Source organism: Pseudonaja textilis, chromosome 13 (genome assembly GCF_049901715.1).
Source record: "Pseudonaja textilis isolate UNSWEBS1 chromosome 13, rPseTex1.2, whole genome shotgun sequence".
In the NCBI taxonomy this organism is placed as follows: Eukaryota; Metazoa; Chordata; class Lepidosauria; order Squamata; family Elapidae; genus Pseudonaja; species Pseudonaja textilis.
This window is the reverse complement of record NC_142002.1, coordinates 15,557,820-15,571,126: the sequence shown is the minus strand read 5'-3', so window position 1 is coordinate 15,571,126 and position 13,307 is coordinate 15,557,820. Positions and strand designations below refer to the sequence as shown.

General features: G+C 42.8%; 2 protein-coding genes across 16 annotated transcripts in view; one reads left to right on the top strand and one right to left on the bottom strand.

The window, feature by feature from the left end:
* Positions 1-5,233, bottom strand: part of MYO9A (myosin IXA) — an 89,173-nt gene extending 83,940 nt beyond the window's left edge. For 9 of the 12 annotated variants that reach the window (XM_087941917.1, XM_026709883.2, XM_087941918.1 and 6 more), the window contains exon 1: positions 5,041-5,233. The gene's annotated coding sequence lies outside the window, so the exon portion shown is untranslated. The remainder of the gene's footprint in view (positions 1-5,040) is intronic. The other 3 variants (XM_087941920.1, XM_087941921.1, XM_087941924.1) reach the window with 1 other exon arrangement.
* Positions 5,234-5,312: 79 nt separating this feature from the next.
* Positions 5,313-11,006, top strand: SENP8 (SUMO peptidase family member, NEDD8 specific). Of its 4 annotated transcripts, none has more exons than XM_026709779.2 (2): positions 5,313-5,711; positions 8,752-11,006. In XM_026709779.2, exon 2 carries the CDS (start codon positions 8,794-8,796, stop codon positions 9,427-9,429), a length of 636 nt encoding a protein of 211 aa, XP_026565564.1. In that variant the 5' UTR covers positions 5,313-5,711; positions 8,752-8,793; the 3' UTR covers positions 9,430-11,006. The 4 variants fall into 4 exon arrangements, with proteins under 4 accessions (XP_026565564.1, XP_087798061.1, XP_087798063.1 ...); XM_087941935.1 differs by having other exon boundaries at positions 5,418-5,500; XM_087941937.1 differs by lacking the exon at positions 5,313-5,711 and adding an exon at positions 6,408-6,431.
* The last annotated feature ends 2,301 nt before the right edge of the window (positions 11,007-13,307 follow it).

Sequence of the window (13,307 nt, the reverse complement as noted above, 5' to 3'; positions counted from 1 at the left end):
AGCATTAGCTGGAGGAGCAGGCAAGGAAAAGAAGGAAACAAAAAGATCCACTTAGGAACCCTTTTAACTCAAGATTCTGATCCAGTCAGTGGATAGAAACAGGGGTGGCTGCTCCGATCATTACCTTCACTGGAACCTGGATGAAGCAGGTATGTCCTTTCAGGTCTCATGAGACCTCTGGGCAAGGCTGAGTGCCATTGACTATGATGTCCTTCTGGTTTGTCAGTTGGAGCCATCGGTTATTGGGGTGGGGAGATAAACTACTTTTGCAAAACAAAACCTGAACAACTTGAGAGAAGCAGCTAAAAAAGACTTCAGGGTGCAGTTTGAATTCAGATGTATCACTTGATATTGCCAAAGCACTGATCTTCTCACAGGAATCTTTGTTGACCATGATGTAGATCAACATTGTAGATAAAAGCTAATTTAGCAGTGCTGTAAGATAAAATTGTGACTCTAATAGTTGGTGAAAGCCACTGAATGCAGCTAGGTTGCATTTGAAACTCTTTCCACTGTATTCCTAGGGAAACAGCTATGAGTCCTACTTGTAACTAGCCTCCACCAACACAAGGGGAAGTGCTCCAACATTCATGGAAGCACACTGACCACATGTGTCAGGACAACGGCACTTGGGGTCATAAGCCTCGTGAAGGCAATCCCAGACCATGAATTTTAGCAACTTCCCCTTTCTGAATCTGCTGAGAAGTCCGACATTCATCATCCCATGATGAAAACAGCAAGTTCAACTTCCAATTAGTTCTCATCACATTTTAACTAAACAGCAGCTAACTAATGGGCAAAAGTGATTGCAGCTGAGAGGCATAATACTGTTAAAAATAAACAAAAATTAAACCAAAAAAACACAAAGTTTCAAAGTCAATTTTTTTATCAATGGATTTTTTTAAAAAAATTGCTGGCTCATCTATGGAGTGTTTACAAAGTAAAGGCTTTTTCTTCCTTCTATTTTCTCTAAGAGCTACTAAAAACTGAAATATTTATGTAAAATGAGGACTTTAGAAATTATGTAAAGCATCTTCTTTTGGAACCAAGTAAAAACACTTGTTTATAATGTTAAAACATTTCCAGATTTTTTTAAAAAACTTTAATTTGTACTAATGATGCATTAAAAATAGAATATTACTCTGGAGCATTCATGCATATAGGAATTACATTATGAATTTGAAGTGGATCTTTTGATAAGCAGTATCAGCCATACATGAAAGCAAGCAGCAGCTTCATTATGATTCCAAATTCTGTATCTTTTTTTTTTAATAGTTTTATTTGGGTTTTCACACACAAAATACAAGTAAAACATCTTTTTTGAAAATAGCACGGTCCCGGGTTGAACTTCTTTATACAGACACAGAACTCAATTTCATGCTCCTTTTTGTATTCTATTCCATATCTTATACTATTTTACGTTTTCTATATAGTTTTTCCCCTCTTTTAATTTTCTCAATTTTATTTTGATTATCTCATCTCAATTCAAATCATTATATTTATACTTTTGTCTGTTCTGTTTCAATTTCATATTATCTTTTCTCACTAAACAAATTTTCTCCTGTAGTTACTAATTGGAGTATGACACCTTTATATCTTTTAATTACATCCATTCAACTCTTATTTAAACTTCAATATATACCTTGTTTATGACCTTCAATATAATACAGAATACATAACTTCCAATCAAATTCTTCTTGGCACATTCTTATAATACACAATATATTCTTTAAAAAAAGAAAGATTGTAAATATATGTAATTATAAACCCTCATTCCATTCCAGTTCAGTTCTATCATTAATAATCATTAAAATCTTAACATCTTTAACACTTTTCAATTAAATATCATACTTCCTTAAAAACACATATAATCTCCATAATTAATTTTTCCCTTATTTCTCTTCACGTTTTATAAATCATTAAGTATACCTTTTGTTACATTTATTTATTGACAAGCATTCCACTGAATTACGATAGCTATTTTATCAGACATTTTCCAAATTCTGTATCTTTAATACAGCTGAAGATCAGAGGTTTAGTTACCTAAATGAATCAACGCCCTTTTATTTCTGATGTTGAGAAAAATTTTAATAAAAATATTTTGCCTGATAAATATCTGTGCATAATAAATAGAAATTTAGAGAAAATAAGTGCTTAATATCTAAAATATTAATAAACTTGCACTGCTAAATCAATCAATAAAACAGAATTATTACTTTTTGAAGCACCTTCAAGTACCACAGGTAACTGCATCAGGCTGACTTCAAAAAAGCTAATTAGGTTGAAAGTACCTGGATGAGAGGCCAAGGGGAAATCCCAAAACTATAGGTTAAACTGAAAATAAAAAAAATACTATAGCAGCAAGACCAAAAAGTTTCCATAGTGTTGCCAAGAAACCTACATTATCATTGTATGTAATCACTAGAAGTCAAACTCAAATTGAGGCTGTCTTTTCCTTTTACCACAGCAATTTCAAAAGAGAGCTTTAATAGAGCATTATGTCTTTTGACTATGTTTCCTTAAGAGAACTGATGATTTTTAAGTGATAGCAGCGTCTAACACATTAATTTGTTGTATCTCTTGTATACTCACAAAATCTTCCAAATGTTCTATTGTTTCATTAATTTTCTTCATGTAAATTTTTGATGCCAAGACTCCAAAAATGTGTCTTATACAAATTTAGGTTGATTACATAAATTAGTGAAATGGTATACTAAAATCTCTCTACATTAATACAGTATCTGATTTCAGAATATCTTTTAAAAGATTCTATGAAATGCATTCCAAAGCAAATGAAATAAAATGACTATTAGTATATGAGATGCAGAAGATGGTTTTAAAGAGGGTTGGCACCATTTTTGTAAAAAAAATAATGAACATGTATTCATTATAGTGAGTTTGACATTACAGTAACCATCAATGCTAACTCATTATTTGCTTACTTTATTCAAATGGCTGAATTCATGTACATTTAAAATAAAAAACTAACACCCTGTCTGGATCCAATAAACACAGAACCACATACTAGTCAAACACATTTTGCACAAATCTGCACAAACACCTAGTAAGAAAAATATAAGGTTTTATTCATATAACCCTGCACCATATGCTCAATTCACCTTTGTTGGAATCCCAAGTTTTTCAAAATACTGCATTCATCCTCCTCCACAGAATGGAAAAAAGGAAGAATGTCTTCCTAATACAACCCACACTGCTGTGCTCTTTGTCACTTCATTTGCATTATGATAAAACTGAACAGCCAAACTCTAAGGCTCCTTTAAAAAGAAAAGGCAGATTCAAGGAAAATAATTCATTCGGTGCAAGAAAAGTAGAACAGAGAGACTGCAAGCATCAAAAGGCAGGACGAGGGGAAAAAAGAGAAACTGGCTGCAAGTGAAGTTAGAGGCTGCCAATCATTTTTGTTAAGACTGCTAAAGATACATGTTTAAATTCTACAGTACTGGAAAACCCAGTTTTAAAAGACATTTTAAATAAATATTCCATGTGACACATGGAAGAAGCAAGAAGATTATACTCCTTTTCCCATCCCGAAGATTAAGGCAAAGGCTGATGGATTTAGAGACTGGATTCATAAAAAGCCACTGCAATTTCTGCAATTGGCTACTGTCAGAGGAGTGCCCTCCAAGTATGCTTTCCGACAGCTCTCACCCTTCTCAGCCAGCAGGACCCCCAACCTCAGCCATTAACAATCACAGCCACAGGAGTTTTAATCCACAGCAACAGCTGAGAACAGATGCGGTGTCACACCATGTCTTTAAAAGCACCCTTGAAGAAAAACACCACAGCAAGCAGAATATTTTTTTTTTTATTACAGTTAATGCAGGCGTGCAACCACATTTCGCAGCCGTAGACCGGAGAGCCTTTACCAGTTGGACTGGACTGCAGCATTACTGCCATACTGAAGGCCTGAGCCCCGGCAGATCCTAACCGCTGTCCCAAATCCGGCTCCCAAATCAAAATGGGAAGAGAGAGAGAGAGAGAGAGAGAGAAAAAAAAGCAGCTTCCTTTGGTGGCTTATCTAGTAAATACAGCAGCCCAGATAAACAAATATTGCCATGAGAAAGTTTTTTTTACACAGGAAGAGCCTGTAAGGATGCTGAGCAAATCCATTGCTTTCTTTCTCTCTCTGGTGTGGGTTTTTTCCCCCTTTTTTCTTAGAATACCTCTGAACCTCCTTAGGAGAAGAAAGGGGGGGAGTGGGGGGCAAAAAAAACCCTTATCTCTCTCCTCTAGCAGAGCTTGGGTTTTTTTTTTCCCCCTTCTTCCATGGAGGTGTGTGTGTGGGGGTGGTGGATCACAATGCAGCTGCTGCAGCCCAGATTTCGACCTTGCACACCACCACGCAATACAACAGCACAACCATCCTTTCTCTCCCCCACTTCTCTCTAACCTCCCCCGCTTTTTTGCTTTTTTTTTTGAGGGGAGGGGAGACTCGGGTCTGACAAGAAACCCTCCAAAAATGGATGATCTCATGTAGCATTTGCGGGGGGAGGAGAGGGGGCAGGAAAGTGGAGGCTCCGTGACCTTGCAAGGCAGGCAGGCAGAAGAACGGGGTGCAGGGAAGGAGTGGGGGGGTTGGGGGGGGGGATCTCTTCCAGAAGGGATATGGGGGGGGGGCTGGGCTCCCCCAGGAGAGGATCCGGCAAGCTCGGAATCGGGAGCCGCCTCGAATGAATGAAGCCTCCCTGCGGCCGAGAGGAGCCGGCGGGTCCCCCTCCCCTTATTGGTGTATATGTGAGGGGGGTCCGTGGGGTATATTTTTCCAGCCCCCCCGCCCGCCCTTCTTCGTCCGCGCACATCGCTCCCGTCCGGATCTCGGCGGCAGCGGCGGCCCCATTTCCTCTCTCCATCCCGGAGGAAAGCCGCGGGTGAGAGGCGTCGCTGGGGGCCGCCCGTGGGGACCCGCAGGTGCGGAGGGGTGGCGGAGGAGAGCGGCCGCCCGCTCGGTCTTTCGGGCGCCTCATCCCCGGGCTGAGGGGGGAAAGCCGGCGGAGGGCCGGGGCAGCGGGCGAGGCTCACCTGCGGGACCACCGCATCGCTCCGCCGCAGCTTTCTTCTCTGTGTCTTTTCGTCCCTTGGCTCCGGGCCGGCGAGGGGCAGCACCGCCACCGCGACGGCCACCCGCCTCCTCCACCCGCTTTGGTGGGGAGGAAACGCCGCGCCGCCTCGCCTCACAGCCACCTCAGCCGCCGCCTCTCTCGCTCCCTCTCGCGCGCGCGCACGAGCAGCGGCCGGACCCCGCCCTCTCCTCTCTCTCCCTCCCCTCCAGCACCAGCCTCGAGCTGACGTGACGCGCGCGCTCGCGGAACCAGCGGCCGCGAAAGGCGGAGGTCTCCTCCGGCCGCCGCGCCCCAAGCCAAGCCCCGCCCACGCCTCCTCCTCCTCCTCCTCCTTCTAAAAAAAAAAAAAACCCTCCCCCTCCCTCCTCCTTAGGGGGCGGAGCGAGGAGGAGGAGAAACAGGCCGGCCACTTTCGAAAGGTAGGAGCCGCGCGCTCACCGCCCAGGCCCGGCGATTCCCGTCGAGGCTTTACGCGAGTGGCGTAGCGCTGGATGGGAGGGGTGGAGGCCAAGGGAGGAAAGCGGCGCCTTTTCTTTTCTTTTCTTTTTTTTTTTTTACGACGGCGGCGTTGCTTGGCGGCCGCGCCGGGCAACCCTCCCCCCCAGCGAGGAGCGCGAGGCCCGGTGGCAGGTAAGGCGCCTCGTGAGGGGAGTTCGCCTCTGAGGGGGAATCGGGCGCGGAGGCCCCGGTTGAAATGAGGAGAAAGGCCGCCTGAGGGGGACCCTGAGCGTGGGGCCGGTTCGGCTGCTTGGACAGCGCTCCCGCGGGGCCGGACCCGCCTCCCCGGCTCTCCCAACGGCGCCTGGATGGTTGAAATCCTCCCGCCTTTTCTCCGTGAGGGAAAACCGTCCCTGCCTCGCCATTCATTCGCCCTCATCCTGTGTTAGAGATTGTCCTCGATTTAACGACCCACTATCGACCTTCCCCCTCCCCGTTGTTAAGCGAGACATTTATTAAGTGCATTTTGCCTCACTTTCTTGACCCGGTTGGTAAGTGGGAGCCTTCTAGATGCAGATAGTCCTCGACTTAAGGCCGCAATTGAGCCCTAAATTGATGCTGTTAAGTGAGACATTTGTCAAGGTAGTTTGGCTTCATTGGGCGACCTTTCTGGCCTCAGGTGTTCAGTGAATCACTGCAGTTGCTAAGTGAGTAGCGTGGTTGTTAAGTGAATCTGACTTGGGGGGGAAGAAAGTCGCAAAAGGGGCTCTTGTGACCCCGGGGAAGAGGACACACACGCACACAGCAACGGTCATAAGTATGAAGCCATTGCCAACCCTCTGAATTTTGATCAGGTGACCGTGAGGATGCTGCAGTGCCGTTGTCAACTTGGAACGGTCACTAAGCAAACTCGTCGTAAGTCTAGGACTACTTAGGAAGCAAAGTAAAACGTAGTTAGATCGTCTTGCCTGCAGGGAAATTCCAACTATTGGAACTAATAGTTGTCGCAGCTTTTCTTTTCTTTTTAAATTTATTTTTTCATTTTAATTATGAGAATACAACACAATTCATCCAGCTTCCCTTTGTTGTACATATATACATTTTACTTCATCATTTGTAACCTCCTTATTTAATACATTAATTACTAATTAATCTAATCATAACTACTAATATTTCTACCTTGTCTTCTGCTATAAAACCATTGGTAAAATTTATTCCATGTTTTATAATATTTAGATTCTCCTTTGTCTTTTAATTCTAGAATTAACCTATCTGATTCTGCACATGCCATAATTTTCCTTATTATTTCTGTTTCTGGAGGTATGATTTCATTTTTCCAGGATTGTGCATATATTATTCTAGCCGCCATCAATACATGTACTATTAGATACATTATTTCCTTCTTAAGTTTTTCTGATATTATACCTAGGAGAAAAAAAAAATCCGGTTTAAATGGAATACACTCTCCCACCATTTGTTCTATCCATGTTTGAATCAGTCTCCAATATTTTTTGCAGCATTGCAAGTCCACCACACGTGAAAAAATGTGCCTGATACATCTTTACACTTCATAAAGATGTATCATAGAATCTATAGATACATATAGACTATATATCATATAGTCGCAGCTTTTCTTATTCTCCCTGGTGAGATGGCAGCACCTAGCTAACCTAGGTTGATCTTGGAAATAAGGTTTATCTCCGTTAATTATTGGATGAATCGCCACTAGGAAATGTAGGCTAAAAAGCAACTTGTAAAGCAGCAGTATAAACTAATGTCATATCTTTGCCCCCACCCCGCCCCCCAAAAAACAAAAAAGCTACATGGATGTGGCCATGAGGTCATCAGAGGTTGAGCACAAGATTTTACTCTACAATTTTCAAGGCTATTTTTCTGGGGGGGGGGTTTCTACCACTGGAAAGTTGCTTGGCCTAAAAAAAGGTTCCTGTATGCCTATCCCTTCATAATTGCAGGTTCTATTTTTTCCCCTTTGTATACTATACTTAAAAGTGCTTTGTTGTAGCTTCCAAGAAAATGAGTTGGTATCTGAAAAAGATTTCCTTTAGATATAGAATTTATTTGGTGAGTCACTGCCGAAAAGTTTCAAGTAACAGCTAATGGATAGAATGAGCAAATGCAGCCAGGAAATGAACAATTTCTTGCTGTGGGACGATGCTGAAAACCACCATGTTGCTCTTACCGACGAAGGCTAAGCAAAGGGGAGGATGCAGCACCTATTATGTAGCTATTAATCTGTGCAAGTCCGGATTGTTGACTCAGGTAAATCATAGATGCTCCTATTCCATCTTAATATTCCTGTAACGGGGATCAGCATTATGGGTCTTAAATCCACAAGATATTTGCCTCAGAAAAATGGAAAGATCTGGTTGCATTTTTTTAAAAAAAGGCAAATACCAGTTCATTACAGCAGGAGGTCTCCAGATTTGGTAACTTTTAACTTGTGGACTTCAACTCCCAGAATTCCTCAACCAGCAGGGTTGAAATCCACAAACCTTAAAGTTGCCAAGTTTGGAGACCTCTGCATTACAGAAGATCTAATATAGAGATCATCACTCTTAATTCTCATTGTTTTCAAAAGGCAGTTGTTTAGTTATTGCCTTTGAAGATCTTAACGATTACTAATACATACAAGTCATCAGTGAATTTCCTTTGTGTTTTAATTGTATGCAGGAAAACTTCCCATCCCTTCCTAATGAGTAAATAGGCACATGCAGCTTCTTTCCTGTTGTAATGAATGGGTGTTCTCCAGTTTTCTCTGAGTCATGCCCAAGGGACAGCGCTTGCTGTCAGTTGTCCGCTTTCAAAAGGCTGAATCAGACCCTAGTGATATACAGAAGTATTTACAAAAGCCGAACATCAAATAACTTCAAGGCTGCAGTCAATTTTTTAGTTTTCTTGAGAATGTTTTAGTGGCACCGACCTTTAGATAAACAAGAATCCAGTCAGGCTGAAAAATATGCAGTTTTGTCCCTGAATTCAAGAGAGGGGCTAAAGGAAGAGTCAGTTTATTTTCCTAACTGCGTGAGGTAGAAAAATATTTTAAAATCAGAGCAACATCTAATCAATTGCCATGCTCCCATTTGGCAAACCAAACGTTGTCTAGTATGTTGTCTAGTTTTCCCATTTAACCTTTTTCATTCGGTAGCTCGGATGCAGAAGCACTTCACACTTCTCATGTGTAAATTTCTTTTTTCCTCTCTGTTCACGTTAGGCTTTGGGCTTTCTCCAGCAGTCGTAGCCCTGCTTGCACAGAATGGACCCTGTTGTCCTGAGTTACATGGATAGTTTGCTGAGACAATCAGACATTTCTTTATTAGATCCTCCCTGCTGGCTTAATGACCACATCATTGGGTTTGCCTTTGAGTATTTTGCCAACGACCAGTTCCGAGACTTCTCTGACCAGGCCTGCTTCGTGGGCCCGGAAGTGGCTCAGTTCATCAAATGCACCACCAACCAGGAGGAACTGGCCATGTTCCTTGAGCCCCTGGACTTGCTGCACAAGAAAATTGTGTTCCTGGCTATCAATGACAACTCCAACCAGGCAGCTGGTGGCACCCATTGGAGCTTGCTAGTGTATTTCCAAGACAAGAACGGCTTTGCTCACTATGACTCCCACAGCAGGTGTAACTCAGCACATGCCAAACAGGTTGCAAGGAATTTGCAGTCCTTTCTTGGCAAGAGGGGCAAAGTTGCCTTTGTAGAAGAGAAAGCTCCAGCGCAGCAGAACAGCTATGACTGTGGGATGTATGTGATCTGCAACGCAGAGGCCCTGTGCCAAGAATTCTTCCAAGGGCAGCAGGAACCGGTGCTTCAGCTCTTGACTCCTTCGTACATCACGGGCAAGAGAGAAGAATGGAAAAAACTCATTGCTAGACTCTCCAAGAAGTGACTTGTGACTTTCCAGCGATTGGTCTTTTTTTTTTAAAAAAAAAAAAGCTTGTTCTCTGTGCCTGAGAGGAAAACTTGTGCACAAGACGTCTTTCTCCCTACAGAAAGAATGTACTTATCTTTGCACTTCTTCTGCACTGCATTATTCTGCAGTGCTAAGCTCTGGGAAATAGCGACGATGCCATCTTCCCTACAGTTGGAGCAGCTGCCGCTTAGCCTAACTTCTGTATCTTCCCAAATCCCTGCGATGCTCAAGTTCTTTGTAGGCATGTGTGTGTGTGTGTGATCCAGTTTCAGTGATGTCAGTGGCAGAGACATGGCCTCTGTGCAATTAGGGCAGCTTTCAGTGTCTCTCCTTTGGAAGCATCTCTGAATGTCTGGGAATGGAGATCAGATTTTTATATAGCGGCAAAATCACTGTTACTGCTTGTATCCAAAGCTTCAATCTTAGAGCTGTCCCTTATTTCTGCTTTTCTGAAAAGGAAGTGGAGGAAAGCTATTTGTTGTGTGAAGTGTTTTGCCTGCCTCCAGTAACTATACGCTTTACTGTAGTATGAGGAAGCCAAATTATTGTACAGTACGGTAGCCTCGAAGGCAGGAGAGACCACTCCTCTTTATTCCTAGCTCCATTTCCACCTCCTGTTTATTTCACACAGTAAGGATTTTTTTTAAAGGTGCTGTACTTTTGAATGAATGGTATGATAAAACTATTAGAGGGAAAGGAATTTTCCCTTCAGTATCTAGACTGGGGCCAGGGCCGGGGATGGGGGAAGATATATATATATATTACAGAAACTGAAATTTCTGCAGAAATCACTTTGAGCACTTTGACCTAGAGTGCCTTAATAGCGCACTGAATTGATTTCCCTAAATTGTATTCTGCTGGAGTGAAGTCCAGTAAGGCTTAGTTTTGTTACCTAACATTGCACCCTTGCATTTCTGCATATATACTTGTAATGGCAGGAGGATTCAAATGTTTTGTGCAATGAAGAGCTGGAGTTGACTCACATTCCTTGAGAATTGCAGGTGCAGACAACTGGCTGGTATGCCAGTAGTTCTGCTGCAGAAATTCAGCGTTAGGAGAAAAATTGTAGTAGCCAACAAAGCATCGGATTAGCACTCACTTATTTCTCAACTCTCCTTTTTAATTGCTGAATAATATGTGGGATTTGGAGTGAAGGTAAAATCATGACTGAGATTCTTCCATGGTTTGTGTGTTGGAAATTTGCTTCCTTCTGCTGAACATTTGGCTGGGCTGAAAAAAGTAACCTATCTTGTTTGGTAACATGCCAAGCCAGGTGGCATAGCTTTAAAGCCTATATTATCTCAGTTTCCCCCCCTCCATTAAATCTTGTTCTATTGATTCGATTATTGATTGCCTCAACAACGATCCTTTTTTTTTTTTTTAAATGCTGCAGAAGGAGCATGTTCAACAGGATTTAAGTAACAAGTTCAGGTGTTTTACCATATGTTGAAATTGTTGGGAAGAAGCACTTAGTAATTTCTCTTATTTGCATAATCTCATTATGTTTGGGAAAATATTCAGTCAAAAATTAAAAAGAAAACCTGAAAAGCGATGCTCGATGGCAGTAGTCTTGTTTTGTTTCCATACAATTGTTGAACTGTGGAATCCATACCCAGCTGGGAGAGAGGGAAACAGCCACTTAGTTCTGGAGATATTTTCTGAAAGATGAGGAAGCTTCTGCAGACTCTAATGGATTGTTCGAGTACAGTTATAGCTCATTAAAAATCAATGATGCCTTCGGAGGCTTTTTGGGGCAGCTCCTTCATTCAGTCATGGAATTCTAGGACAGCATCAGAAGCACCCTGAAGCCCTCCCGTGGGATCCACGGCTGCTTCCCTTTTGCTCCCAAAGGACTCTAAAAAGGGAAGTCTTTAATAGGGAGCTCTTTGTAGCAATCTACTGTTAAAACCCAGGACCTTCCATTTGGGTATTTTTAGCAGCAACCTTCACCTTAAAGGCAACTCGTCATAATTACTAGATTGTCAACTTCCTTATGGTGCAGCAGCAGCATGAAAATTCAGAAGTTATGCCATGGTGATAAGAAAAAAAGAAAAGAAAGGATCCTGGCACTCCTACGTCTGTAAACAGAGAATTCAGAATAAAAGCGCGTGGGATTAAGGAAAGTAACTGAGGCCCTATGCGAATTCTTTTATTTCAGTTTCTGCACCAACTATTGAGCGCCTTCACATCCACTGAGGACAGGAATAGCAGAGACACACTAGAAATGATCTGTGAGGTCAATTTGGATCATTATTTTTTGCATCGCTGGAAGTGTTTTTGGCTCTTAGCTGGGTTGAGGGAAATGTACTCCGAAATGTCTATGGGAATTCTCAGTCATCCAGGTCATGGCTATCCCAAAGATGCTTTTTCAAAAGGCAACTAGAGTTTCTTCAGTCAGAACTGAAGGAAGCTTCTCAGATAAGAAGCAAAATGTCTTCAAGGAAAAACAAAAAAGTCCAGTTGGTACTTTTCTAAATGCTCTTCTGTGCCATTTGCATCAAAAGGTGTCTCCAACATTTCTGGGCCTATTTGTCTAGAACAGCGACCCCCCAGCCTTTTAGGCACCAGGGACCAGTTTCATGGAGAGAGGTTTTTCCACAGATCAGAGAGGGGCGTGGTTTCACGTCCTACCTGCCTACCACAGTCAGGGATCGGGGACCCCTGATCTAGAAGTCATTTAGTTCTAAGTAAGTGCCATAGGATTTCCCTGCAGATTGTCCCGAGTGCAGTTGTGGTCCTATTGCTGGAAAGGCTTAGTACGGGAGCCCCAATGCAGCAGCTTTCTTTAGGCGCAGAGAAAAGCAAACAACTTTGGATGCCAAGGGCGTCACCAGGTAGAGAAAGACAAACACTCTTTAAGATGCCATTCAAAGAATTCTAACACTTTCCACCCATTTTTTTCCCCCCTTTACATTGATTTTCCTAAATGACCAACTGTTCTCCCCGTTTCGGCAGGTGGAGCAACAGGGATTCTCCCCCAAAACATGTGAAGGCCTGTGGCCTTTATAGGAAAGAAGAGACCAAGAGGCTGTGAGTTGTATTTGAAGGCGAGAGAGACTCAGAGGAGCCACATAAAGGGTAGGAGAGCAATAGCACTTAGACTTATATACCGCTTCACAGTGCTTTACAGCCCCCTCTAAGTGGTATACAGAGTCAGCTGCTTGCTACCAACAATCTGGGTCCTCATTTTACTGACTTTGGAAGGATGGAAGGCTGAATCAACCTTGTACCGGTCAGGATCGAACTCCTGGCTATGGGCTATAAGTCAGCCTGCAATGCTGCATTTTGACCATTGCACCACCCGGGCTCTTGTGTTGGTGCTTGTGTGCAAAACTGATCTAGTCAAGTGACGGCTCCAGCACCCCTTAAGCTCCGTCACATGCATACAAACACGCAAAGCTATTTACCTTAAAAAGAAAAAGTCAGTGCATGACTCCAGTCCTCCCATTATCATTGCTGTGTGTGCCTGCAATTCATTACTAGATTCCTTAACGGCTTCTGGAAGTCAGCATCCAAATGCAACAGGGAGGATGATGAAGAGTTGGAAGACTTAATTTGTTAAGCAGTTTGGCTTACCTTGGGCCAGTCCCTCCCTCAGCGCAGCCCACCTGATAAAGAGTTATTGTTTGGGGGAAAATGGGAATATTAGGTTTGCCACCTTGAGTTATCTATGAAGAAACCCCTTTGCAAATAAGTTTCTGTGGAAAAAGGGAATGACAGCAGATTCAGCTGTAATTGTAGCCTGGAATGAATCACCTTGCTAGTAAGAACTTCTCCGGGTGTTTTCTTAAGACAAAGCAAACACTGCTCAGAAGGATGATGAGAACCTGAAGGAAATATGGACAATCATCCGC